We start from the raw sequence: 27,221 nt of genomic DNA, 5'->3' as shown, positions 1-27,221 counted from the left end.
TTTACAAAGTGTGGGAAGATATGCACTTCTCTTCCTAAGTTGTGTGCAGGGCCTGATCCAGTAGGTGTGCTCAGAGACCACATTAAACACTCAGGACAGAAGAGGTAGCAGCCCAGTGGTTAGGGTGCTTCCCTAGGATGTAAGAAACTCTCAGTTCAAGTCCCTATTCTGCCTGCTGAAGATACCAGATTAGAACAGCAATCTAATAACTCTCAGGTCTGTATCCTCACCACTGGGAGATAGGGTGAGTCTTAGTCTCCATGGCCCAATTAATATTGAGTTAATTAAAGTGGAACAACTTCCATTGAATAGAATATTCCCCTAAGCTAGGGGCCCCTTTGGCAATCTGACCCAAAGCCTTTTGCTGGGGACCAAGGGGATTTGTCAAATGCAAGACTTCTCTTCAGACCCACTTCAATCCTAAACTGCTGTTGTTGGTTTCCACTTAAAATCTCACCTGCTTCAATAGTGGTGTAACTCTAAATATATTATTAGGTCTACCATCACCTTTCCTCAATCACTTTGTATTAAGCATTCTAAGTACTATATTAAGGGGGTAAACCCGTGAGCAGATTGGCTAAAGGTTTTCATCAAGACCATACCTCAGGTCAGCTGCAGAGCTAGGTATAGAACACATGTTCCCTGGGCTCTCATCAGCAAAACATACTACCATTATTATAAAATACTTTTACTTAGAGTATCAAACATTTCAACTCACTTCTCACAGAGCCAGAGCCATATCTAAAGCAATCACGTCAATAGAAGCCCACTCCCACACACCAGTTTCAGCCTACCTTGAGGTTTTTATGGGAGTTAACCAACCAAGCAGTCAGTTATTCTCCCTGCCTGACCCCCAGATCAGGCAAACTAACATCAAATAAGGAATTGTTGTCATCTAACCCAAATGGCAAGCCTTCTAGCTCTACCCCTCTTCCCATGAGCTCATTGGCCCTCAATCAGCAACACCTGTGAGAAACAGGTGCCCCCACTCCAAATAAAGGTCCTTTAAAGACAAAAATCAACAGTGGAACAGGGAATATTCCCTATTAAAATGCGTGTAGGAAGCAGAGTGTATTTACTATAGCATTTTCAATCTGGTTTTATACTATACTTATATCTTCCAATAGACTAAAGAAAGGGCACCCTAATGCACCAGCAGCTAGGTTAGAGGTGCTCCCCAGAATGGAGTAGGTGTGCATTCTGGTCACAGTACTTTCTTCTTCCCTGGTTTGAGATCAGGTTTGTTAAACTATGGAAGAGAAATCAAATGGGGCTGCAGGTGATCTCTGTAGCTTGCTTTTCTCCTGCCATCAAAAATGAATGAAACTCATCCTAGTCCATTTTAGAGAAGGTGGCAGACATAGATACTGGTATAATACAAAGTTCCCTCATCTCCCACAGTCCTACCCAGAACTAAGCAAACTCTGTGATACTGCTAGCCAAGTTCTGGGTTTAGAACCCTGTTTGAATTAAAAAAGAACACTGGTTGAGAAAGGGGCTCAGCTGATGCTTGGATCTGTGTTTCAGGGCTTCTGGATTTGGTGTTTATGAGCCATTACAGAAATAAGTTAGGGCAGTAACTTTTTCACCTGATACCAAAGTTCTGTGAATTTTGGATTTGGGAGTCTGACTTGGGCCTATCCATGTCATTTATATACTATCTTGCATCTCTATTACTTAATAATAGGTAGGTATAACAGCTGCTAAAAGGTAGGGAGCATGTGTGCATATATGTGTCTATACAGTTAGATGAAACCAAAAAAGAGTCTCTGTTCCAACAACTTGCAAAGTGAGAACTTGATAGTTCTATTTAGAAACAGCGGATCTGATTCACCATTGCTTTTTACCCTGTGTAGTCATTTACACCTGTGCAAAGTGGGTACATAACACTACCACATGTATAAATGACTATGCATAGTAGTGGAGAATCATGTCTAGGAGGTAGGACAAGTTTTCTGTAAACTTCTTAGTGGATTGCCTGGTGGGGACATGGTAAACTTGTAGAACCTTCCCAATTTCTCTTTAAGTTGACTATACAGATTCAATTAATACCCAAGATCCAAAGTCTTTCTGACTTTTATTCCCTATGACATGTTATAGCTGTGGTTTAAGGTCAGGCTAAAAAAGCTGTGCTGGTTTTGGGTGCTCTTTTATTGCTTTTTCTCTTCATTAATACCCTGGGATTACTTTTGTGTAAAACCTGCTTATTGTACTTAAATGTACTAGCATTTCTTACTTTTCTAATTAACCTTATCTGAATTTTAACCAAAAGTAACAAGAAATGTAATAATAAGATATTGTTCACCCAAAACCATAAATTCTTTCTATCTTTATCTCTTTGCTTGCAGTTTCTCACTTGTTGCTTAATTAAGGTATCAGAATATTGGCCCCAAATTATTTTCTTGATCTAGTACTTGAATTCTGCTGAAACAGTTGAGCCTTTCTCAGTATTTAACCTTTATCTGTAACATGCAGATACAATATGTGCCAAATTGTATTTGATTCACATAATTTAATGGGTAATATTATTTGGGGGGGAGTCTTGTCCATAATCAGACAAACTAATTAAATAAACAGATTGGATTCAGCAACTTTGTGCACTCAGAGAAGTTTAAAAAACTGGTGTCCCCCATGCTCCTTGATCTTGAATGTAACAGCACTAAAGCGATAAGTACCCTGAGGAATTGTGGTAGTAAGGTGTGGAATTCAAAGCAAGGGTCTTACCAGTTTGTTAATTACAGTGGAGGATAACAGAAGTGTACATACAACCTAACCCACTCAATTTAGTCTTGCTCAGCACAGCTAAGTATGCCTGTTACAGACCTTAGAGACTTACAAGAAAAACAACTTCTGAACCACACTGCTGAGAGGGAGAAAAGGAAATTCTCCAGGAAAGGCAAGCATGATGGAGACTCATCTGGGTTCAAGTCTCAGAAGAAACTTCAGGTGGCCATTTGCCTGCTGTTGATGGAGCTGTGTGAGAGGTTCACTTTCTTTGGTATTGTCTGCAACATGATTCTGTTTTGCACTATCAAACTTGGCTATCCCAACTACCAAGCAGCCATCATAAACATGTGCTTTGTAGGTGCTTCCATGTTATCACCTGTGTTCATGGGCTGGCTTGCTGAACATCTGGTGGGGAGGATCAAGCTGGTATATATCTGTATATTTCTCCACTTTCTAGGTAGGTGCTATGCCATGATTATTTCATCTACAATGTGCTTTTTGTATGCAATTCTGCTCTAATAAGTCAATTTTTTAAAAAGTACTATAGAAACATACTATTCCTTACTTATATGCAAATTCAATAATTGTCTCCAACCTGGTGGCTTCACCAAAGTTCTTTAATAGCTAAGGACTTAACTTTTCTTTCACAAAATGTACTGGAGTAGATTTGCTAATATATCTTAATGAAGCATTATTTTGAACAACACTAAATAGTGTTTGTAAAATAAGGTCTAAATTTTCAAAGGTGACTAGGGATTTTGGGTGCTGCAGTCTGAGAGCCTAAACTGTGACACCTTAAAGTGGCTTAACTTTTCAGAAAGCAGTATCTCAGCATTTTCTGAAGCTGAGCCCATTTAAGGTATCAAGTTGGGCACCCACAATCACTAGACACTTCTGGAAAATTCAGTGATATAACCACTTGTTAAGGCCATAATTTGCAATGCATTTCTCCAGTTGGTGCAAATTTATGGGGTTCTACTGTATTTAAAAGCTACATGGTTGTTAATAAGACGTATATATTGTGTAGATAAACTTTGAACTCGGAAGCCACATTTTGATGCTTACCTTTAGGGCCTGACTCATATTAACACTATCTGACTCCTTCCCCCACCCAATGGGCTAAAATCTTTTATACAAAGTTCAAGATACACTTCTTAAAATATTTTTCCAGGTAACTTACATGTGTGAATTTTACTGACCCATGATCTTCTGTACATTTGAAGTCCCCTCAATATACAGATATGTAATGTATGGACACCTCCTAATGATCCTCCACATAGTGGCTGGAATGGGGGACAGTATGAAACTTTAGATATTCACAGCTATTATTATGGGTTGTCAAGGAGATTGGGTGATATAGAGGGTGGAACCACTCCCCTTCCTAAACAAACTGAGTTTGCAGGTCTGTGCTCACTTTGTACAGCTGTCATGTGGAACTTAGTAAATGTCAAAGCTGATGATGGCTTTCACAGCCTGAGTTGAGCTGATCTAAAAACTGAATTATCTTTTGTCTCTAGGACAGAGTTGAGGTGATTGCTACTCAGATCAGGCAGGTACAACTAGACAGTAACAGTCGATCTCTGATGCTGCATGCTGTTCTTTAAACTGCATAACTACCAGAATTAACTTCATAAAATCACCAACTTTTAAGTGGACAGCACAGGCAGAAGATGAGGGCAGAACAATTTATTGCTGCTCCAGAGCCACATTAACATAAATATTGGAAATTCACCCAGATTTCCATAACTCTATACTAAAATAGGTATCAATTGCATTGCCACTTGATTTATAGCTGACACACAAGCTTATTCACATGTACTCATCCCAAGAGTTTGTTTGCATGCAGGCAAATAAGTTGTTATTTAGATAGGCATCAGAATAGCATTGGACTATTTGAGATAATTTCTGAATTGGTCTTCTCTCGAGGCAACATTTCTGTCCTCTTGACCTCCATCCAGAAGTGTGAGTTTGAATTAAGTTGTGTGCAGCAGGTGCCCCGAGGTCATGTTTCAGAAAGCTTTGCACTGGAAACTCTAGTGCCTCCTTTAGAGTGTTGCTGCAGCAGGAAATAATTCTGTGTTGTGTGCATCAGCTATAAAAACACCTACTGTGGGTGACTGAAGAGAAATCGCCGCAAGAATTTAAAAGAAAAAAATGACACAGAGGAGCAAGTGGGTCAGTGGAAAGAAGGAAGAAGGGGGTCACTTTGTCTAGATTGCCAAAGCACTGTATGAACTACCTGAAAAAATGACTTCCTTTGTATCCTCTTCCTTACTCCCTGTTTGGAATCCCCTTGCCCTTTGATTCTAGATTACCAAAAAAAAAGACATCAAAGTGGGACAAATTGACTCTAATGATAAAACAAGTATAAATTGTTGAACTGAATACTGAATATACTGCATCAGACCACTTAACCAGCCATTGACAACTGTCAGAGGTAGCACGAAGCATTTTCCAAAGAGAAACAAATGTCACTATAGCAAGGGAAAGTTTGTGATAAATAAATATAAAATATTAGGGATGGTGATTTGATACTAGACTTATTAGTGTAAATATAGTGCATGGGATATGACTCTTTGTTGTGGGAGTTTATTAAAAATTTTTGCTTAATCCAGGCCGGGGTTTCAGATTTTGATGTTTGGTATCACAGTCCTGTTCTCCTGTTGCCATGCTTGAAGCAGATGTGTGCAGATATTATGTATATGATGTATTTGCAATCTGTCTCAAAATACACTTAAAAGGCTCATTGAATATGGGAGCCTCACTTTGCCTATAGAAACAACGCTGTAAATTGGAGATGCCAAATCTCGACTGCAGAGTCCTAAAATGTGTTTTGGGCTAACTTTTTCTGAAGCTGCAAAGGGAAGAGTAAAACTGATAAAATAAGTAAAAATAATCAAATAGCATGTCTGAGAGTACTTTATAACATTTGCCAAATTATCTGATGAATATTGTTCATCTAGCTGTAGTGATAAACTACAACTTTTGAATTCAAGCAAGCAATTTCTATTAATCCATCTAGACAGATAAAAGAGTAGCACAAATTATGGTCGTTTCTTTATCTGTAAAGAGAACTTCTATGCCGCTTAACTGCAGCCCTCTGGCCCCAGGCCAGCCCTGAAAGCAGCAAAGTTCAGATACTTCTGCCATATGTAGTCAATATTCTTGCCTAATATTAGTGTTGTACCCACATCTCACTCTAAAGGAATGAATAATTTTCTCTCCCATTGCGTGTGTAGATGTTTTTTTAATAATTCAGAGACTATAATTCCAATATAGCTGTTAATCTAGAAAATAAATACTGGATTCAGTGCTTCATCATTTTAACCAGTTACATATGTCCATTTTCTTCCCCATTGCAGGTACAGCCCTACTACCTGTTGTTGCCTTCCCCTTTGAAGATTTTTATATAGACAGACACTATTTTATTCACCCGCTAGCCAAAAAGGAGCAGAAAATACTCTTCTACTTTGGGCTAATAACAGCCTGCTTTGGATCAGGAGGCATAAGAGCTGTAGTTTGTCCACTGAGTGCTTACAACCTTGAGGATTTTGAACCAAAGGAACTTCTTTCTTTTTTCAGTTGGTGAGTTTTTTAATATTGCAACAGAACAAATGTGTGAGATAATGGAGCTTAATTAAAAACTCAAGTGCATCTCAATTTTTTAAAAATGAATGTATATAGGAAATCTAATTGTTCCAGCTAAAAATGAGTCTTCAAAAGGACTACCTAAATTTTCTTCTAGGCACACAAATTTATAAATCTTAAGGCCAAAAGGAACAAGTCTGATCATAGTCTGACTTCCTGCATAGCACAGGCCAGGGACTTTCACCCAGGGTGAATCAAAGTCAAGTGATTTGCCCAACTTGATACAAAATTAATAAGCAAGTTGCTATTTAGAACCAAGCTATTCTATTTGAGTTCTTACACTATGGTAGTTAAAGGCCTGTCAGGGATGTGGTGAAGTTCCTTGCGGGGTCTCAGTCCTTTGCTCTAGGTTGAGTAGACTCCGTATAGGTGGCAAAGTTCCTTAAACACATGTAAGTACCAGCACTAAAATAAAAAAAATCAAACATCACAGTTGGAACTGTCCTTTACTTCAAGAGGTGGTCGATTTTCCTCATATGAACAATGGTGATAGAAAGATAGGCCTCATAGAGTCCTTTCCAGCTGTGATTGACAGTTTAGGGCATCGGGTAAGCCGCTTGACGTCTGTTCTTCAATTTAAACATCTGTATAGTTACCAAAGCTGGCTGGATAATTTCAGACAAAAACACCTTTCATTGGAAAATGGGGCTTCATCAAAATCACAATTTTCTACAGAAAAAGAATTTTCATTGGAAAAATTGACATGTAACATTTTGTCAACCCAAAATGAACTGTTTCCTTTTGGTTAACAAACTGAAATGGAACATTTTGACATTTACAAATTTTTTTTTTCTGGACACTGTTCCACAAAGTTTCAACAGTTCGAGAGTTTTGTTCTGATTTGGGACAAAATGATGAAATATTGGAATTTCCCTTGGGACAGAAATTCCTTTATTAGATATGCACAAATATGTACCTACCTCAGAGGGAGCTTTGTGATACTTAATGTTTGCCAATTATCCAGAAATTCTTGATTGAGAGGTGCTATATATGTGCAAAGCATTGTTGGTACTACAAAAAATAAATCAAAGTGTGTCTATTATGAACTGAAACTGAGTACATTTGAATATTGATAATGCATCACTGATGAGTCGATGAAGAATTTATTAGGTCATATTTCTGTTCATATAGGGATGGCTTTCAGGGCTATTCCTTTTCCTCCCCCTAGTTATGTTAATATTGAAGCTCTTTGGATTAAATCCAAACTTCAGTGAATAGTGTAGCTTTACTAAAGGTGGAAAAGACTGTTTGGTTCCTTAAAACAGATTCTGCCTCCTTGACCTGTCCAAAGGAGAGAGAAAAAAATCTCCTTTTTTATTCTATTCTGAGTTTTAATCCTTAATTAGCAACATCATTTTGATTATATAAGACTCTGGAGGATTAAGACTGGAGAGCAATCAGTTGTTCTGAAAGATAGCTCTGGAGAATTTATTGTACTATGATTTTAGTCATTCAGAGTTATGTTTAATCAAAGTGACATTTCTCAGTGTTGATTACAAAGCAGACATAACGACAGAATGAATAAAATATTTCCTTGGGGGAATCCAAATGGGTCAGTTCTTGGGGCTTTGGAAGTATCAGGAAAGGTGTGTGTGTGATTAAAAACTAATTTCTACAGTTGTCTGGCATCTGAGGCAGGAACCATATGGTTTGTAATCTTAAAACTAATAAAATGGGGTTTACTTCTTCGCATTTCCTAGTCTCATTACAACCTCATAAGTATATAATCATACACTATTTTCTCTTCTTGGTAGATTCTTTGTCACGAGAATAAATGTTTAAAATACATATATATTTAATGAGACAATTGCACACTGTTGCTTTTTAGAAAAATCTAGATTCTTATCCAGCCTGGTTTACTTCAGAAATCAGGCCTAACAGCTTTTCAAAAATCAGACTTCTTGCAAAGGAGTGTGTAAATATGATCTTAACCCTAGTGTGGTGTGAGGGCTGCATTACACTTCTAGGGCCTGAAGCCAATCTCTGGAAGAAACTAGGTGTAAAATCATGGAAATAAATGGAATTTCACCAATGTTAAACTAAGAAGATGAAAACTGTTCCCTGAGAGTCTGAAGTCTGGGGCTATAAGTTAAGGCTGTAACTGGTACTACTACTTGATGCATGAGAACTCCCATTGCTATCGATGGGAGCTGAGCAAAAGGGTCGGGGACAGAATATAGTCCTTAAATCCTCACCAACAACTGAGCTAGTAAAGCAAAATTGCCTTGAGCATTGAGGTGATGGAAAATTGTAGTTAGTATAGGACCACTTCTATATCTGTCTTTGTCTTCTATTCCTTCTCCATCTTGCTTGGGGTTTCCCTCTTCCTTCTACTAAATATTTCTTTTCTTTTTTGTTTGCCTCAACTCAATCTCTGTTATTTTCATCACTCCTATTTTATATTTATCTCTTTTTTTGTTCCTTTCTCCCCGTGTTCACTACCATGGCCACTGAATTTTTGTACCCTGCAGAGTGTCAGAAGGGCTTTCCTTTCTGCAAAGCCTCATTGTCAGATGAAGAAAGTGTGGTAAACAAATGTTTCTGCATAGTTTTGGAAACGAACCATTATCTGGTACTTGGATGTACCTTAGTCCAAACTCCATTGCCTATAGCTAGCCTAGCTTCTGTATAACACTCTTCATCCGTAGATATCAAAACACTTTACAAGGACGTCAGTATCATTATCTCCATTTTACAGACTGCATAACTGATGCATAGGGTGGGTGAGTGACTTAGCCAAGGTCACCCAGCAGATTGTGGCAGAGCCAGGAATAGAATGCAGGTCTCCTGAGTCCCAGTTCAGTGCTGTATCCATTAGGCAACACTGGCTCACCTAAGCCAATTTGTCAGAAACCGAGCTGGTTGAAAAACAGAATTTCTATTCCACAGAAAATTGAGGCTGAAAGTTTGTTTTATTCTGTTTCAGGATCAAAAATAAAACTCAAAATTTTTGATGAAACGAAGCACATCGCTTTGACCTTATAGAATATAATACATACCTAAAAGTCAAAACATTTGGCTAACTTCCTATTGTAAATGTTGGCATAATTGGTATGTTCTCAGGAAACTTTTTGATTTTGTCAAAAAAATTTCCCATCACCTCTACACAGAATCTTGGGGCAGAATCTGTGCTACTTCATTTTTAAAATAGCGGCCACCAACCCCTTTTCTCCCAATAAAACTTTGTATTTCTCAGAATGGCAATAAAGCTGTTTCCCTGGCAAGTATGAAGGCTTGAGTCATCACTGCTGGAATGTGAACCTGTGATCTCAGGGAGTATAAGCAAACCTGAGGTTCAGACTCCTGAGCCTACTGGAATATCTTTATTCAAGGATTAAAGCCTACCACTCCAGGACTGATATATCTGACCTGAATGTGTACCACCAAAATATCCCTAGAAATCCTGTAATACCTGATGCATGAAAAATACTAAAGCAACTAGTAAATGGCCAAACTACCTCAGAGTAAGAGGTTGCAGAAGCAAGTATTGTGATCAAGGGCTGAGCAGAATGGGGTTAGCCTTTTCTTTCTTCACTCAAATGCTAGCATAAAATATCTGGCTGTTCCTGGTATAATTATTGAAGTGAAATACTTAAGATGCTGACATTTAAATTGTATTTATAAAGCTTCTAAGCTAACACCTGACTGAGATGAATAGGGTAGTTCCCACCAGAAAGAGGTAGTCTTTCTGGATGTCTGTGGACTTTATAGGACAACATGGTAGCTATTCAAATTTGGACGGTGTCTTCACAATAGACCTATAGCCTTGTGTAACAATGAAAAAACAAACTGCTGGGGCTAGCAGCAAGATGCCAGTATGATATTCCAGCCAGTTCTTTTCCCTCCCCACTTTCCACCACCAGTCACATGAATCATATTGTGGCAGACTAGCCCCACCTGCCAGATTGCCCTTTTTACCCAGCATATTGTATGAGCAGAATTACTAATAGAGGAAGCAAATTTAAATCATTTGGAAGATGCTAGTGGAGGTTTCCCACCTCCCCACTTGGCCTTGAAGTAGTTCCATAGTCATTTCATAATTCTGCCCAGAGGCTTAGCAGGATCTCTTGGGTTACAGGTTGATTGTACTGATGGCCATTTTTGTAGTGTTTTGTAGAGCCAGGGGCCTTTGGATTAGGTGGCTGTAGAACCCGTGCTTTGCCATAGAATAATACTCTAGCAGGAGTGCTTCCTCTTCTATATACATACCTATTTCTAGTTTTCTGGGTTGTGACGATAGTACAACTCAATGCAAAGATGTCTTCCTGAATCTGCAGGTAGTCTGAAACAATAACTTAAAGAGTTGAGTGGATTCATTCATTTCAGTGATTAACGCTAAAAACTAAATATGATTTAAATGTCAACTATTTTACTGTTTCAGAGTAGCAGCTGAGTTAATCTGCATCCGCAAAAAGAACAGGAGTACTTGTGGCACCTTAGAGACTAACAAATTTATTTGAGCGTAAGCTTTTGTGGGCTACAGCCCACTTCTTCGGATGCATAGAATGGAACATATATTGAGGAGATATATATACACATACAGAGAGCATGAAAAGGTGGGAACTGATTCTCATTTCATCAGAAACAAGCAGCTAATTATATTAATGTTCAGATCTAATTCATTTAAAATGTCCTTTATACAATCTAATAATCATAGCAGTGTAGAACCGGATGGGACCTCAAGAGGTCATCTAATCCCCTGCATGCAAGGAAGGAGTACATAATAACTAAACCATTCCTGATAGGTGTTTGTCTAATCTGTTCTTAAAAACCTCCAATAATAGAGATTCCACAACCTCCCTAGGCAATTTGTTCCAGTGCTTAACTCCCTTGACACTTGGGAAGTTTTTCCTAATATCTACCCTAAAGTTTCCTTCCTGCAGTTTAAGATAATTGCTTATTGTTGCATCCTCAGAGGTTATCAAGAACAATTTTTCATCCTCTTCCTTGTAATAACCTTTTATATACTTGAAAGCTGTTATCGTGTCCCCCCTCAGTCTTCTCTAGAATAAACAAACCTAATTTTTTTTCAATCATTCCTTATAGCCATCTTTTCTAGACCTTTAATCATTTTTGTTGTTCTCCTTTGGACTTTCTCCAATTTATCCATATCTTTCCTGAAATATGGCACCCAGAACTGGACACAATACTCAAGCTGAGGCCTTATCAGTGCGGAGTAGACTGGAAGAATTATTTATTGAGTCTGGCTTACAACACTCCTGCTAATATATTGAGAATGATGTTTGCTTTTTTTTGCAACAGTGTTACACCATTGACTCATATTTAGCTTGCAATCCACAATAACTCCTAGATCCCTTTCCGCAGTACTCCTTCCTAGGCAGTCATTTCCCATTTTGTATGTGTGCAACTGATTGTTCCTTCCTAAGTGGATTAGTTTGCATTTGTCCCTGTTGAATTTTATCCTATTACTTCAGACCATTTCTCTAGTTTATTTTGAATTTTAATCCTATCTTCCAAAGCACTTGCAACCCCTCTCAGCTTGGTATCATGCACGAACTTTATAAGTGTACTCTCTATACCATTACCTAAATCATTGATGAAGATATTAGACAGAACCAGGACTATCCCTGTGGGACCCCGTTCCAGTTTGACTATGAACCACTGATAACTATTATCAGTGAACAGTTTTCCAACCAGTTATGCACTCACCTTATAGTAGCTCCATCTAGAATGTAATTCCCTAGTTTGTTTATGAGAAGGTCATGCGAGCCAATTTCAAAAGCCTTACTAAAGTCAAGATATACCACACCTACTGCTTCCCCCCCATCCACAGGGCTTGTTACTTTGTCAAAGAAAGCTATCAGGTTGGTTTGATGTTATTTGTTCTTGACAAATCTATGCTGATAGTTATTTACCACCTTATTATCTTCTAGGTGTTTGAAAATTGATTGCTTATTTGATCCCTTATCTTTCCGGATACTGAAATTAAGCTGACTGGTCTGTAATTCACAGGGTTGTCCTTATTCCCCTTTGTATAGAGTAGCACTGTATTTGCTCTCTTTCAGGCCTTTGAAATCGCTCCCGTCTTCCATGACTTTTCAAAGATAATTTCTAAGGGCTCAGATATCTTCTCAGTCAGCTCCCTGAGTATTCTAGAAATGCATTTTATCAGGCCCTAATGACTTGAAGACATCTAATTTGTCTAAATAAGTTTTAACTTGGTCTTTCCATATTTTAGCCTCAGAGTTTGCCTCATTTTCACTGGCATTCACTATGTTAGACATCCAATTGCTACATAATGTTTTGGTGAAAACGGAAACAAACCCATTTAGTACTTCTGCCATTTCCACATTTTCTGTTGTTATTTCCCCCACCTCACTGAATAACGGGCCTACTCTGACCTTGGCCTTACTCTTGCTTCTAATGGATTTGTAGAATGTTTTCTTGTTACCATTGATGTCTCTAGCTAGTTTAATGTCATTTTATGTCTTGGCCCTTCTAATTTTGTCCCTACATGCTTGTGTTGTTTGTTTATATTCATCCTTTGTAATTTGACCTAGTTTCTACTTTTTGTAGGTCTCTTTTTTTGATTTTTAGATCATTGAAGATCTCCTGGTTAAGCCAGGGTGGTCTCTTGCCATACTTCCTACCTTTCCTATGCAGAGGCATAGTTTTCTCTTATGTCCATAATAATGTCTCTTTGCCAACTCTCTCAAACTGTGTTTTCCCTTAGACTTGCTTCTCATGGGATCTTGCGTACCAACTCCCTGAGTTTGCTAAAGTTTGCTTTCTTGAAATCTATTATCTTTATTGTTCTGTTTTTCCTCCTACCATTCCTTAGAATTGTGAACTCTATCATTTATTGTTACTTTCACCCAAGCTGCCTTCCATTTCCAAATTCTCAGCTATGATCCTCCCAGCCTTGGGGGTACAGAGCTTTTCCTCCTCCATCTTTGAAGGTGATTCCTCATCACCCATTGCCAAGACAGCATAATGGTTCTTCATTACCATGGTTGATGGGTTGTTCATAGCTAGTTCTGTGGTAGCATTATGAACTTCCAGTCTGCTACATCAGAGTGCCACAGAATCTGGGCCCTTGTCATAGAAAGAATTTATGTAGAATGTGAAAGGTCTTACCCGATGATTTTTTGCTTGTTTGTTTCTGTCACTACTATCCTGACCACTTTCCCTACAGCTCCATTATAGTCATCCTCAGAGAGGGAGCTATTCCACCTATACAATAATGATGTTTGAAATGTGAGGGGGAACTAAACAGTGATTAGAGTTTTTGACCTTTCAAACACCCACACCCACATCCCCAGACAACCCCCGCAGATGTGTGGTCTCCAGCAGTGCAGTTTGTTGCACTAGTGCCTGTAAGACTGCTTAGCTGCTGAATCCAGGGCTCGAATCTCAAATATCCTGCCTGTCTCTACCCCAGAGTGGTCACTCAGATGGCCTGAAGAATGCAATGGAATGTCAGGAAAGGAGGTGGGGCATCAAAATCGGAAACAAGCCATAGGTTCATGTCTGTCTTGGTTCTTATATACAATTCATCACTGTGACATGATGATGGTCCCTTCTTGTCTATGACATGACCACCTCTCAGAATTTTGAAATGTGCACATCAGGATACATTTCTCTTTCTCTCTTTGCTCCATTCAGCAAAGACTCGATATTTGTTCTTTACTTATTTTGGTGGCAGTATTGATCTCAGGGCAACAAGATTTATGGAGGTCCTAATTTCTTCTGAGAATGAGTTCCAGTTACTGAAAAAAGTCCATCTCCTGCACATATGGGTTTCATTCTTTAGGCTGCCATTTCCAGTGGAACACCATGGACATTATAGTCATGTAGGGTGAGACAGCCTGGACTGATCTCATGGAAAGCTCTGGAGACCAGGATTAAAACCTTGAACTTGGTCAGCATCTGGAGCTGTTTGCCCCATTGTGCAATTTTAAACTTAAAAACAAAATTGCCAGAAGAAGGCCAAAGCATGTGTATGCAAAACACTTCCATAATCTTTAATACCTTCTCTCCAAAGTGGTTAACACCAAACCCCAGACAACTGCTTTACATTTAAATTAAAAAAAAAACAACTCTCTAATGGTTTCATATCTCATGACAGAAATGGTTTAAAAGACACAGCACTAGCTAAAAATAATTAAAGATGAAATTCTCAGGGACTTTTTCAGATGGCTTTGGAGGCTGGTTTAGGCCTGGAAGTCCCTGCTTCCCGGCATACATAGTATTGGTAGTCCCCCTGCTTCCCAGCATACATAGAATTGCTAGTCCCCCTAACAGCTGCCAAATGCTTCTCAGCAGCACTGAGTTCATCCAAATTTGGATATGTCATTATTCTTTCCTTGGCCACAGCCTGTATTCCAGTAGGCTTGCTGCTTAAAAGTAAACTCCTGCCCACTGCTTCTAAGTCACTGTCAGATGCTCTTCTTCCCTAACAAGGCAAGAGAGATTATTTTGTTTTGAGTTGAACAAACTTGGGTATTGTCACTCCTCCACGTCTTCAGCATTATAAAGGCTTTTCTTCTTGGTTCTAGCTAGCTAGGTCAATGACAGAGTAGTCAGAAGCACTACAGTAATGATGTCAACATTGTAACTACAGTGATGCCACTGCAGTTTTCTGGGCAATTACAACAGACTAGCGAGGAGCCATTTAAAGGGAAAAAGCAGAGGCAATGCAGATTGGCCCTTGGTGTTTAATAGCAACTGCTTTTTCTCCCCTCCCACTCCTTCCTGCCTTCTCAAGGTTCACAGCCAAAACATTGATTTGATCTTTCATATATGTCCTCTTATGTAGAGGACAGTGATACTAGACAGATTTGCTGTTCCAGCTGAGCTGATAGTACGCCCTGCCCACTCACTTGTGCTTAAGATAAAAAGTTGTAGAGGTGAGCAAGAATAGCTAAGGTCATCTCTCCTGCTTGTTTATTTTAAGCGAATTCAAGACTAATGATACATGCTAGATTGACAGCGCAAAAACTCAAGTTCTTTGTTCATATTCCACAGGACAGGTAGAACCCAAGCAATAGCAATATGTGCTCCTCCAGGCTTCCTCAGTGAGTCTCAGTCTCAATACACAGAGTCTGTGTGTGTGTGCGTGCGCGCATGAGCGTGCGCAGGGGTGTGAAATCAGTTACCTCCATGGTCAGTCAGTCCTTGCTGTCAGTGCAGTGGCTCTCAGCAAGGGTGGCAACTGTGGTAGTGCTCTCACTTTGATACTGAAACTGCATACAAAAGAAATCTAAGCAATGTGTTCTGTTGATTGTCGAGTTCTTGTTTATACTCTTTAAAATAACATTAGCTTTTTAACCCATTCGGAAGTTTGAGACACATTTTAAAGATGCCTGATTTTTGTCATTTTCATGCTGAGCATCCATTCTCTGAAAATCAGGGCAATGATAAAGTGTCTCAAGTTTGATACAGAGATTACCGAGTGAGATTTCTTTGGCCTGTATTATGCAGGAGATCAGACTAGATCAGTGATGGGCAACCTACAGCCCACGGGCCGCAAGAAGCCCATCAGGGTAAGCTGATTGTGTGCCGTGACATTTTGTGGGCGTTGACCATCTGCAGGCATGGCCCCCCACAGCTTCAAGTGTCCGTAATTCACCATTCCTGGCCAATGGGAGCTGCAGGAAGCGGCGGCCGGCAAGTCTCTGCGTCCTGCCGCTTCCTGCCACTCCCATTGGCCAGGAATGGCAAACTGCGGCCACTGGGAACTGCGGAGGACCATGCCTGCACACAGTCAACGTCCGCAAAATGTCTCGCAGCCCTCAATCAGCTTACCCTGATGGGCCATTGCTTGCCCACCACTGTACCAGAGTCAGCAAGGAAACACTTTATCCTTGTGTATAGAATTATACATTTGGCATGGGGCATTATGGGTTTTTTCATCTTACTTTGAAACGGTGTTGCCAGCTCCACACATTCAAAAACCTTAGTCAGGCATCCATAAACCAGGAGATTGACTTAAAAATCATGAGTTTAAAAAAATGAGGTACTATTTGTCTTCTGGCTTTTGAGCCTTTAGGCATCAGTATTTTTTCTATAACCATGAGGGCTAGAAACTTGGTCTGTTTTTATAAGTAAATGCTGAGACTCTCTCATAATCAAGTGAAAGTTCATGTAGACTGTCAGGCTACGCAGGATCCTGGTGCACACTACACGGGTATAAATACTCCCCACTCACTGTTGTTAAAGTAAGTAAACTTTTTACTTTCAGGATGCTTAAAACTGTACTTTTTGCAACAGAATTGCATTCTTAATTACTTGCATCTCTTCACCGGTTTCCCTCTTAGAATAACTTTTGTCTGTTTACCATAGGTTTTATTGGCTGGTTAACTTAAATTCAGCAGTTGTCTTTGTTAGCATTTCTTATATCCAGCAATCTGTGGCCAAGAACCTTGGTTTTCTTATCCCATTTGTGTCTGTGCTTATGGCCCTAATCACAATTCACATGGTGCGCAGTGAAATGATTTACCAGCCCAGAAAAGGTAAGATGCAAATATCTGTCTCTTAGAAATGTTTTAAAGGTGACTTAAAAAAATTGTTTAACTGTTCTTTCTCCAAAGCTACATCCATTCTGTCTACACTTAATTCTGCTGAGTGCCTCCTGTGAAGGGCTGAACATCTTCTATCGCCATTAACTTCAGCACTTTGCAGAATCAGGCCCATACAAAACCAGTTAAAACAGACCCTTACCAGGAGATGGTTGCATCACGGGAGAGCTGATGCTGATTTTCTGTTTTAAAACTATCATTGCTGCAATGTAAGCTATTACAATAGAACGTCAGAGCTACAGACATCTCTGGAATGGAGGTTGTTCGTAACTCTGAAATGTTTGTAACTCTGAACAAAACGGTATGGTTCTTTCAAAAGTTTATAACTGAACATTGAGTTAATACAGCTTTGAAACTTTACTATGTGGAAGAAAAATGCTGCTTTTAACCATCTTAATTTAAATGAAACAAGCACAGAAACAGTTTCCTCACCTTGTCAATTTTTTTTAACTTTCCCTTTATTGTTTTAGTAGTTTACAGGTTTTGGTTTTGTTTGTTTTTTTGTCTCTGCTACTACCTGATTATGCACTTCCGGTTCCAAATAAGGTGTGTGGTTGACTGGTCGGTTCGTAACTCTGGTGTTCGTAACTCTGAAGGCCTGCTGTTTCCCTAAAACTAAATATTAGAAATGTTGAACTGTTTAAACATGCAGATAGCTTTGAGTACTTTAAAACAGATGTATTTATACAAAGAAATTTTTACTGCATCTCCAAGCTTGTTGCAACATTTTAACATATAGCAATTCCTTAAAGTATTTTGATTCTGCTTTATAACTTGTAAAATGCAATTTGTATGCAATAGGAGGTGGGGGAACCCTACCAAATGCAAGAAGTTAAGCTACCAGAAAAGAGAGTAAAAGCTTAATGTTAAAATAAACCCTGCTTGTTTAATCAGTGGAAAATATAGTTAATAGAAACACGTTAGATGGATGTTGGCAGTGTTGTTGTAGCCATGCTTGTCCCAGGATAAGAGACACAGTGGGTGAGGTAATATCTTTTATTGGACCAACTTCTGCTGGTGGAAGGGACAAGCTTTCAAGTTTTACAGAGCTGAGAGAGACCCTGGTGAAGCTCAAAACTTTGTCTCCTCTCCCAACAGAAGCTGATCCAAAAAAAGCTGTTACCTCACCCACCTTGTGTCTCTTACTTTTGAATGACGGCTATCGTTTCTGGAATTTTCAGACACATTCATTACTCACATATATGAAGCATCTTTGAGTTCCAAGGTGAGATTAAGATTCAACCTCACGATGCTGTGATCAGGTGGCTTCTCCTACCTGCTTCAAATACAACTCACCTAAGCTGAGACAAGACAAGGCTCACTGTTTCCTTGGGCTTTGTGCTATTTCCTTTTGAGTTCCATTTGTGAATAAAACCAGTCTCCCCTACAAGGCTAACTACTGCCAGGGTTGCCCAGCCCCATGCTGAAGTCCTCTGAGAACCATTCCCTGTATCCTAAGGTCAAGGTGTAGGGTGACCAGATGGCCCCTTTCTAAAGGGACAGTCTTGTTTTTTGGGACGACTTCTTATATAGGTGCCTATTACCCTCCACTTCTGTCCCTTTTTTTCCATGGTTGCTATCTAGTAACCCTATCAAGGTGGGGCAATGTCACCTGCAACAATGAGTCAGCAAATCACACACCTCTTCTGAGTCTCTACTACTTTGCACTCTGGATAGTATTTTACTCCCATTTTGCACAAGAATAAGCTCTGTCAAATCACATTGGTAGTGTTGCACATAATGTGTACAGGTGCAAAGAACAGAGGCTAGGATTTTCAGAGGAGCCTCAGGAAGTTAGGGACCCAAATCCCATTGATTTTTTTCAATGGACTCTTTTGAAATTTCCTGCCAGAAACTGAAGACAGTGGAGATTCTGGCTCATGGCACATTGACACCAAGGACATATCTGAACAAAAGCCGTGGATCTGAATGTACTTAGCATGAGGAAATTTGTATCTGAACTTTACAGCTTGAGCCCGCCTGTCTGTGCCATGGAAAAATCATGGTACCAGGGTCACTAGCAAGGTTTACTCAGTTCCTTATGGTCACAGCAAAGAAAACAAGAGATACCAAAAAGTTCTGGGTAACAAATGTGGCCTTACAAAAATGTTAATTGCCCTACAAAGTCAGCACAGGCAGCACTTGTTTGTATATCGTTGCTTAATGTTTTTCTGAATGCGTGTTGTTTGGTTTAATTAATATTTTGCAAGTTTCAACAGAATTGCCCATTTTTGGAGTAATATTCTGAGGGCTTTTAATCCTTATTTTGGCTCCTTCCAATAAAATTACTATATTGGAAATTCTTTAGAGCCATAATTCAAATCCAGAGGTGACCTTAAAGAAATGATTTTTATGTATGCCCCCTTTTTATTTTAAGGTAACATTTCCAATGTGGACCATGCATTCCATCATGTTTAGCGGTCAAACACTGACTTCATTTGCATTTCTTCCAACTGCTATAATTTTAAGAACTGGCAGGTGACCAAAGATGAGAAAAAATGTGTGTCTACCATCTAGAGTACAATGTAGGCTTTTTATTATAATTAAGTAGCATAGATATTCATGATTAGATCAAGGTCAGAGTAGCAGAACATCAGAGCCAAAAGCTGTAAGTATAAAGAAGTGGAAAGACTGCTTTCTAAATATTTTTATTTTAGTGTCTAAACAGATGTACATTTCCAAGGAAACGTTAAAAATCTCAACATGTATAAACATGAAATAGATAATGTTGATATATACTGTGTACCACAGCATGTCTGTAGAAGAGATATCTGTTGCAATGATAGTGCAGCACATCATATGATTTCTGTACCTTCTCCCTTTTCCCTTGTTACCCCATGCCTTCCTGAATTACTGCTTCAATTAACGTCAAAGTTCAAACAGCGTATTTCTCTAAAATTACACTCCTCCTCAAAAAGCAGGGGTAACTCCTGGCACTACTAATATCAGTGGCAAAGCTTTTATTGACATCACTGAGGCCAGAATTTCACCCGAACTGTTCATTTAAACAAAACTGCAACTACAGATAAACAAGCTTCATACACAGGTTGAGTTCCAGATTTGTCTGTCTTGTTTACCAGGGAGGAACCACAACTCATCTGGAACTCTATACATTGTTCAGAAATATCTAGTAGCTAAATAGTATACTTCAAGTAAATATATCATTGCATTCTTACTCTTGTACAGAGCAAAATATTTTCTAGATCTTCATAAGCAGTTGATTCTCAGATTGTATTATGAAAGGAGGGAAATTGTTCTAATAAGAAATGCATTGAAATGTCAGGGCTTGACAATAATCTGTCATCCGTGTTTACTCTTCTTTCCAATGTGAATAATGGAACTTTATGTCTGATTATTTTTTTTTTATTGGTGGTTGTTTCCAAGGGTGTAATCTGCAATAAACTGGATATGCTACAGCGCAAACATTTCTTAAGGTGTAACACTTTTCTTTATTCATCGTGGCCACCTATTTAATAAATGGGTACAGCTGTCTAAAAACGTAATCTCCAGAAAGGGCTGATTTCAAGAGGAGTCCTGGGTTCCTGACTTCTCACAGGACTAGGCTGTAACTGCACCTCCTGTAAATGAGTGCATTCTTTGTAATGACACAATGTCAACTGTGGGGCAAAAAGCTAGAGATCAGCCCATGCGTGCAAACATCAAATAGCTAGCTACAGCCCCGAACCATGACAGCTGGTGAAAACTGTACCCTTACACTAGTTCTGTAATGTCCATTTTCACTTCTAAAAACAGTCTTCATACTGATTTGAGAATCCAGAATCTATACCCTCTTTCTTTTTTCTGATCAGTTTATCTTAATTTGAACACTTCTATAAAGATAGCTTTTTCTTCTTGGTTATGTTTTTGGACCTCAAACCTTTTTTAAAAAAAAGAGTATGTATGCCAGAAGACTCGATATTTGCTAACTTGGATCCATATTGTATATTTCCCTCTCTGGTAGGGAGATCTTATTTATCAATGCCAACAGTCTGGCTGTGGCAGAGAGTGGGTTTAAATCTTGATTAGCCAATAGCCATTGCTTTCTTAGTTCTTTCCTAACATTAAGTGAGTAAATAGTGTTTGTGATAGGTACCAACTCAGGAGATGAACTCCACCATCAATAAACGAAATAGGCTCCAAGCAGCAGCAGTGCAAACTTACCTCACACCTCTCTGTCAGTATGTCTCAACCCTGGGATGATGTTTGTGGGATAAAGGCATTTAAGATCTATCTATCTATTTTACTCATGTTACCCCTCCTTTACTGTAGTATCCGAGTGATTCAAATACCCCTGTGAGGTAGAGAAGTGCTATTACCCCGTTGGACAGATTGGAAACTGAGGCACAGAGAGTAAGTGATTTGCCTGAGGTTGCACAGGCAGAGCAGGAATGTGACCCCAGGACTCCCACACCATAGGCTTGGACCGAATGACTGAACCATCCTTTCTGTCTAAGTTTCCATATTTGTACCATTGCTGGTTTCTCTGAGACTGACAACAAGGATGGTAATTGCGGTTGAGGTTTTCGTTGTTTTGCTAGGAACTAGACTGAGAACCCCTAATTTATTTCAGACAGCCTATCACATGGCCATCAGAAGGTAATACATTTAATAACGACTAACCTGACCATGAACATAACCATGACAAGTTCTCTATCCTATTAGCATCCTCTGAGCCATACCTCAATTCACCAATGCCTCCCTCTTTCATTGACAGTATTGTTGGCTGGCATACAATAGCTCACTACTGGCTTGAATGGAAAACGACCCAGATCAAATCAATACAAAACACATTCAAAGGAAAATATTAATACAGTTGCTGCTAAGCCATAACAATAAATCATTCCAAAGTGTTAACTGGTATTAACCTGTGTTGTACCTTCAGTAGGGCAGTTTAGGGTGGATGCTGCAACCAAACTTGGCCCTGTATGTTCAAGTTGTCTTGTAAAGATGAATGCACTGGAACAAATCTGGTCTGCTACATCCTTTGGAAATGACCAAAATAAATCATATCAAGTTGTCTTTTGTTCCGAAAGTGATTTGGCTTGTCTTCAGTTTGGCAGCAAGTAAAACGTACTGATGATGATGATGTCTCTGATCATTCGCAGGTAGTTCCCAGCTGACCACCTTTGGGGTAGTTGCTAATGCGCTGAAAATGTGCTGTGTGAGATACCGCCACCTTAGTGGAGATGTGCCAAGCTGGTTAGATCATGCCAAGGAAAACTATGGTGGCTGGTACAGTGAGACTCATGTGGAAAACACTAAGTTGCTTGTCAGGCTCTTTCCGCTCTTTGCGTTTCAGATTATATATAGAATGTGCATCATTCAGGTGAGTAAAAAGCTTTTAATCCTAAATTCCCATGATTATTAAAATATGATGAAATATATTTAATACAATTGTGTATCTAGTTTCTTCGTATGGTCTTCAACAGCTGCTTTCCCAGTACAGTAGTCTTGATTTACTAAAACTTACCAGGCTATGGTCACATTGACTCTCATAAACTAAGGATGATTGGCTTAATCAGCGCTTGAGAGAGAGAGCCTCGGGTGATGCAGGAAGAGCAGTACGTGCTACTTTTTTCTTTGAATCAATATTGTTCTAGTGTCCAGTGCTAGGGTGCTCTGCTGCTGGAGTTGCTGTGTTTCAGGTGAGGACCTACGCACTTGTGGTTATTAAAGACAGAATACCAGTGCTCGTTAGAAATACCATTATCTCCAATTTCCTCAACAAATTGTAACTCATTTGATTTTTTTCCACCACAGACTTTCTCTGTAGTCCTAGTTGTATGCTCTTTATACTGCTCTGGAGGGGATGTGTTGCTGGTGTGTCCCACCCCAGAGGTGGGTGTATTTCAGTGGTGGATAAAGTGATCCTTTCACAGCCTGTGTAGGGGTCTCTCTGCTTCTGGGGAAGAGGTGTTATATAAATGTGAAAGTGTCTTGCAGATCTACTTAGGTAGACATGATTTTTTGACTGGATGTTCCAGGTTAAGCAGAAGTTCTCAAGGTAGTTTACCCTGTGGCAACCTGCTTAGCTGTATGTTACTGAGCAGGCCTTTGCACTTCACTTCCACTGATTGGTGCTAAAATTAGTGCATAGTGTTGCTTCAGGAAAAAAAAATCTTAAAATACCATATCTTAATTATACTGCTATTATTGACAGTCATTCCTGAGACAGCCTTTTCCTAAGAATAAAAAAGTTGGTGTTGACACTTGACATTACTAGCCACTACAAGGTGACAATGAACCTCTATTGACACTGCTTATAGTCAAAATATTCAGGCATGTATCTGAAATGAGAGTCAAAAATTTTGAAGGGGATGATTTTTGTGCTTGAGGCAGAGGAAGCAATGATTTCAAGGCTTGAGCCTTTTCTTTGATTAAGCAATAGATTAATATTGCTTCTGTAAAGATGAATAGCACTTTCTCTATATTATGAACAGATTTGTGTGCCCGTGATTCCTGCTGATAATGTTATTCCTATTAATAACATCAATCTTCATGTGTAATTGGTGACAGAAACCAGAGGTCTATAAGTTGTGTGGCAACCATTTTGAGTTCAGCCACCATTTCTTTGTTCACCTTAAGTTTTTGCATAGTTTGTATCCTCCTCTGGAGGTGAGCAGTGAAAATCTTTTTTTTAAAAGAGATTTAACATTCTGAATAACCCTAAAAGTCCTGAACAAACTGGAATCATTTTGTCCACCACTGACTTGCAGACACCTCAAAGGTGAAAACATGGCAACTGTTTTAGGAATGCTTAACAACACCGAACAACAATTTAGGACAGCGATTGAATACTAGATCTAACTGAAGCAGCAAGAGGCGTAAGTAATTGGAAAGCAATTATCAGAGTTGGAATCTCCCCAGGAAACTAAGATTAAAATGATGATGTTATGAGAAGCACCATGGGGTCCTCTGTGTAAGTGCTCCAGACCTCAGTTTTATGTCTATCTGAAAAAATTATGGAAAACAAAGCTAATGTAAATAACATTAGTTTCATACATTTGTCAAATCAGAGATTCTTGCTCAAATGCATTTAACTGAATTGATTTACGTTGGGTTTACTGAGGGATTCATCTTATTTCGGAGAATTAGCAGGAGTAGAAGGCATACATTTGTGGTAAAGATACAGGGGTAGGCGTGAAGCAATCTGAGTTCTATACCTAGCTGTTCTGTGTGACCTGGGTAAGTCACTTATCTCTCTCTCCCTATCAGTCTGTATAATGACATTTCCCTGCTGCATGTAGGGATTGTGAGGCTTAATTCATCAATGTTTATAAGGTATGAGGCTAGAAAAGAAAGAGACTTGTTTCTTAACTTTGAGAACTGCTCTGATACCATGATGATGACTGACTTTGTAAAAATCTATGTAACCCCCAAGGAGATTCCCTGATTCCTGGGGCTCTGTCTGCTGGCAGCTCAGGGAGAGGCACTCTGTCTCTGGTAGGGAAGGGGAGCCAAAGCAGACTCAGAGTCTGCCCGGCAAGCAAACGGGAGTGAGATGCCCTTCCTAGGGAGTTCAGGAAAGGGGATAAGACATTTTTTGAGTCAGTCTGGGGCCAGCCAGGACAAGGGCAGGACTGGCTATGTGTGACTCCCAGGCCTGCGTGCAGGGTTCCCCCTGAGAAGTGGCCTGTAGGGACCTGAAAGCAAGATCCCTCAGCTGAGCTTTTCCTTCTCCACTGATGATTCCCAGTTTGTGGAGTTTTGCTGGGAAACTTCCCCGGCCAGGCTGAGTTAGCCCTCCAGCTCCCTAGTGAGACCAGTCACCACATGGTCAGCTCTGCTCTGTCCGCTAGTTCAGGGCTGTAGCCTGCTGTGTGTGTGTCTGGAAACTTGGCTAGGAGACGACAGTTTGGATTTTAGTACAGTAGTGTAATCTGCTCCTTGAGCTTTGCACCCCTTTGTGGTGAGGGGAAATCCTGGGACTGAAGCAGCCTGATTCCTGCCTGAAGAGGATTCCTGCCAGCGGAGATCAGCCCCTCTGCAGTGACTGAGGAGTCCAGAGTCATCTCTGAACCTGAGGATCATTCACAGAGTTTGTGAGTGCACTATCTTTTAGTCAGTCAGTCAGGCTATTTGTTTTGGGGACCCCCTACTCCCTGAACTCTGTCCTCAAGCCAGGGAGTAAGGGTTTGGGGTTTTTATAACCCCCTGCATATTAAACCTGTGGAGGGACTTACCACCTCCTCCCATTTATGAGTCCTTTGGGCTGTACTGAACCCAGTCAGCCACACTGCTAAACCACTGCAGAGAATAATTTTGTGGTCATAGGTCATCAAGGGCCCCAACAAAGTATGCGTACCAACAGGACACTAATCTTACATTTGCTACTTTAAGTCACGTGACTGGGGAAAGTCACAGGTATTAGCAGCGTGGGCACCGGTGAACCTAACAATAGTGTTTTACCCTGTTATATTTGTCTCCTGTTTAATGTAATTATTGTGTTGAATATATCGAATGTGTTTGTGTTATTTCTTGGAAGTCTCCAACTATCTAGCAAATAAATGGGGTTACCCTATAGTTAGAATTTTCCTCCCAAGCTACCCTGCTGACCCTGCCAGAAAGGAGTGAGGGGGGTGGAGGCACCACCAAATAAATTCATAGGAAAAAATAAAGAAGCTACACCCTGTTGAGTGGGTGGAAGGATCCAGAAGAACCCAGACCTATCTATCAAAACCTGTAAGCAGATTGGCATTAAAGAAGGTAACTGGGTGGAGAGGGGGCGCTACACCTAGATAGACCTTCACTGTAAGATACAAAAGAAATACAAACTGTCCCCTGCTGTGGTGAGATACACCAACCGCATCCTATAAACCTATTTTGATTTCACTGGACTTGGAGTACTGGCACTAGTGGGCCTCTCTCCTTCCAATTATCAGTTTCTCTTTTCATTTACTGACCTAGAAATACAGAGAAATGCTGTTTATTAATGTTATGCTTATCAATCAAGTTTTTCAAGTGTTGGTCTGGTTCTAAAGAGCATGGCCAAATATTCATCCTGTACATTATACTGGTGCATCTGTTAGATACGACTTGCTAACATGGGTATCTAAAAAATTACTGCTGTCTTTATAATGATATATTCCTGCTTGTGTTTTTTCTGTAAAATAAGTTTGTCTCACTTTCCTATGGGAGATTTGTGGCTGATCAATTCTATTAAAAAAATTGTTTTCCTGCAGTATAAGGCTCAACTAAAACTTCTTTTGCAGAGTTACTGCTATGAGTTCGATCGATCGCTTTAGCGAGGGATAGACAAAGAAGCTGGTACTCAATGGTCATATTTGCTGATCCTGTTATACTGCAGGGCAATTGAAACAGAGATAAAAATTTAGCTCTCAACAGAGGATGGTGATGACAGCATCACAGCAACAGACAGATAATGGATTAATTTTGTTATGGTTGGGCCTTCCCTTTTGAGAGTGTAATAAAAGATCTGCAAGTATTTAGTTTACTGTCATTTCAACTTGGAGAACAGAAGATGGAACAAGATCCATTTGGAAGAGGTTTCCAAATGTATTAGAATTTTGTCCCTTCAAAAAAGCCTAAAACTAGTATACTAATAAACAGGGTTTTTCCCCAATGCAGATTACATCAGGATATTATCTCCAGACCATGAATTCCAACTTGAATTTGAATGGATTTCTCTTGCCAATTGCAGCAATGAATGTGATAAGCATCATATCCTTATTAATTCTTGCTCCTGTTTTGGAATGCATCAACACTCATCTATTGAGTTCCAAGAGAGGCAGACGCATTCCAACAGTTTACATTAGTGAGTATGAAATACATATGTATAGGGTCTTCATCTGCATTTCATTCCTGATTGAAATAACTAAACTAGCTGATGGATAAGAAGGGTGCACTTGCTGGATGACGCTATCAGCGTATTTGAAATTATGAACACTGAGATGGAAAACCAGCTGTTTTGGGGTTGTCCCAGGATGGATACTACTTGAAGTGATTGGCTGTAACTGAGCCAAGGAAACATGCTGATGATTTAAGAAAAGGTCTCCACCTCCATTTAGAGACAGGTCGGGGGGAATCATTTTGCCTTGAGCCATTAAAAACAGACAAAAAGTTTTGAGACAAACCACTCAAGGATGTACTAGAGGGACAGTCCTGAGTCCCTGGGTAAGAATTTGCTAACCACCTGTCATAAACAGATAAGAAAAGTTAATAGCACAGAAGTACTTTATATCTCTTTGACTGTAAAAGGTTAACAAGTTCAGTAAGCCTGGCTGTCACCTGACCAGAGGACCAATCAGGAGACAGGATACTTTCAAATCTTGAGGGAGGGAAGTT

At 39.6% G+C, this 27,221-nt stretch overlaps 1 protein-coding gene across 1 annotated transcript in view; it reads left to right on the top strand.

The window, feature by feature from the left end:
• The first annotated feature begins 1,147 nt into the window (after window positions 1–1,147).
• The window catches only part of SLC15A5 (solute carrier family 15 member 5), an 81,110-nt gene continuing 55,036 nt past the window's right edge, over window positions 1,148–27,221 (top strand). The window contains exons 1-6 of the mRNA XM_032796029.2: window positions 1,148–1,163; window positions 2,822–3,184; window positions 6,090–6,312; window positions 16,681–16,850; window positions 22,022–22,242; window positions 26,505–26,691. Coding sequence (XP_032651920.2) covers window positions 1,148–1,163; window positions 2,822–3,184; window positions 6,090–6,312; window positions 16,681–16,850; window positions 22,022–22,242; window positions 26,505–26,691 — 1,180 coding nt within the window. The remainder of the gene's footprint in view (window positions 1,164–2,821; window positions 3,185–6,089; window positions 6,313–16,680; window positions 16,851–22,021; window positions 22,243–26,504; window positions 26,692–27,221) is intronic.

Source organism: Chelonoidis abingdonii, chromosome 1, assembly GCF_003597395.2.
Source record: "Chelonoidis abingdonii isolate Lonesome George chromosome 1, CheloAbing_2.0, whole genome shotgun sequence".
NCBI lineage: Eukaryota > Metazoa > Chordata > Testudines > Testudinidae > Chelonoidis > Chelonoidis abingdonii.
Note: the sequence above shows the minus strand (reverse complement) of the source record. Positions and strands in the feature narration are given on the sequence as shown.